Genomic DNA, 2,087 nt, shown 5'->3' with positions numbered 1-2,087 from the left:
TTGATTTGAATGAAACCTTTAATAAAGGATTGGCGTAGCAGGGACATTAATGTGGTTGGACAAAGATAGGATCCTTATTTAATGTTGACTACTTTGTGAGAGCACACTTTTTATGGACGAAACCACACCCAAACATAGTCAACGAATCTATACCATAATGTTCTCTACGATTTCACCACAACCAACAACCTAAACAGTACATTCTCATCTTTCAATAATTCCCAATTCAGGCATCATAGTTGCTTCAATGTCACTGCTCTTCTTTTTCTTCATCTTCTTCTCATGTTTGATCTCCCCATAGAAGTAAGACACCATTCCCCAGAGCGACAGCAACAGAGAAACACCCTTCTCCGCTTGAAACTTCTCTTTGTAGAAAATAACCGCCAACACCTCCGTTATGGGCAGCAACACCGCAATTAAGATACCAGAAAACAAAGAAGAGGCACAAAAAATAACCCCAATGGCTCCCAAGAAAAAAGCTTGCCATAGTATTGCACTCCCCACCAACACAACGTAGTAATTAACTTCCCCGTGCTTGAACGTTTTAGCTTCTCTCGGAATCACCTGCCATAAATTCAGATCATTAACAACAAAATTAACTATTTAATTGGCTAATATATTGTTAAGTATATACCTTAAGGTCGTTGTTAATGATCATGCCGATGAAGCAGAAGACACTGGCGGAGAAGCACATCACCAACTGAATCTCCATGACAAGGGAATAGGTAATAGGTTGTTTGGTTTTTTTGTACACCAACTCCACCATGGGTAACACCAAGCCGTACAAGGCTGCAGCGATTACTGTCGTCACGAACCCCATGACGTAGGCCTTCATGGACTCGCCGGGGGGGCGGTCTCCGCTGGCGTGGAGCGCCAGAATGCCGGCGCCGATTGTTAGCAAAACGACGGCGTTCACGGAGTACGAGGTGAACTTCTGGCGCACCAGCAGGAACGCGAAGAACGCGGTGAAGCCGAGTTGTGTGGCGATGATGAGTGCTGACGTGGACACGGGGAGGCGCGCCACGCCGTAGGCGTAGAGATAGTCGTCGAGACCGGTGAGGACTCCGATGAAGACGGAGGCCGCGAAGAGAGCGGGTTTCATCGAGACCGGACTGGGTTTGGCCGTTCCCGCCGCTGCTGCCGCTGCGCGGCGGCGGAAGTAAGAGACGGCGAGGGGAAGTAGCATGAAGGGGAAGCCGGCTGTCTCGAGGAAGCTTGAAAGCCAGACGCGTTTGCCGCCACGGAGGAAGTAGAGACGCATAACGAGGGGGCCGCCGGAGGTTCCGACGGCGAGTAAGAGACAGTTTATTATGAGAGGAAGCCGTTTCATGGTTCTGTTTTTCTCTCCTTCGCTTCCTTCCGCCATAGCTGCAGTTCTAACTCTTCTTCTTCTCTGGTGTTGGAAATATGTTACATATGTAAAATGCTTATCGATATGTTTTAGGGTGTTATATTAAATAGTTTTGTGTTTTTAATATAATCAATGTCATTTCTTAAATATTCCGTATTTTGTATTTTTTTTATTCTTTTTTTCTGGACAAGTACGTACAACTACTGGAATAAATACTAACCGTCTAAATTATTGATCTGAAACTTCATATTCTATGTTATCTGTTTATTTGGTTTTATGTGTAGTTTTGCTTTTACACTGCATTTGTTCTGGACATAAAAATTGGATTAAAAACAATTTTTGTCTATAAAAAATATATAATAATCTATTCAATAAATTCTTTATGTATAACTATTAAATTGAGACACTAGATTGTATATTCAATGATTAATAATACTAATACATAAAAGTGAGTTGAGTTTAATATTGAAAACTAAAATGTGATTTTTTTTATTTGTTGTTTGCAATGGACGACACATTGTGTTTCATTACAGCTGTGGTAACCCTGTTCATACATTCATTTGCCAGAATGTGACAAAAAGAAGGGACGAAAGGGTTTCTTCAGGGAGATTTGTTTGAATATTGGGTGGACAATTAGCATTAGTTGAAACTGATCAATATGTATATTTGGTTTTTCGTTTCATTGTGAATGAGAAGACAAAGATAATGAAATTTTCTGTGTTTTTTATTAAGCAAT

At 41.4% G+C, this 2,087-nt stretch overlaps 1 protein-coding gene across 1 annotated transcript; it reads right to left on the bottom strand.

The window, feature by feature from the left end:
* Positions 1-1,440, bottom strand: LOC114162435 (purine permease 1-like). The gene is made up of 2 exons (XM_028046324.2): positions 635-1,440; positions 1-564 (listed from the first exon to the last, which is right to left on the bottom strand). Exons 1-2 carry the CDS (start codon positions 1,364-1,366, stop codon positions 205-207), a joined length of 1,092 nt encoding a protein of 363 aa, XP_027902125.1. The 5' UTR covers positions 1,367-1,440; the 3' UTR covers positions 1-204.
* Between the last annotated feature and the right edge of the window lie 647 nt (positions 1,441-2,087).

This window comes from Vigna unguiculata, chromosome 9, assembly GCF_037176805.1.
Source record: "Vigna unguiculata cultivar grain cowpea cultivar isolate G323 ecotype 2 chromosome 9, ASM3717680v1, whole genome shotgun sequence".
In the NCBI taxonomy this organism is placed as follows: Eukaryota; Viridiplantae; Streptophyta; class Magnoliopsida; order Fabales; family Fabaceae; genus Vigna; species Vigna unguiculata.
The sequence above is the reverse complement of the archived record's forward strand: the minus strand, read 5'-3'. Positions and strand labels throughout refer to the sequence as shown.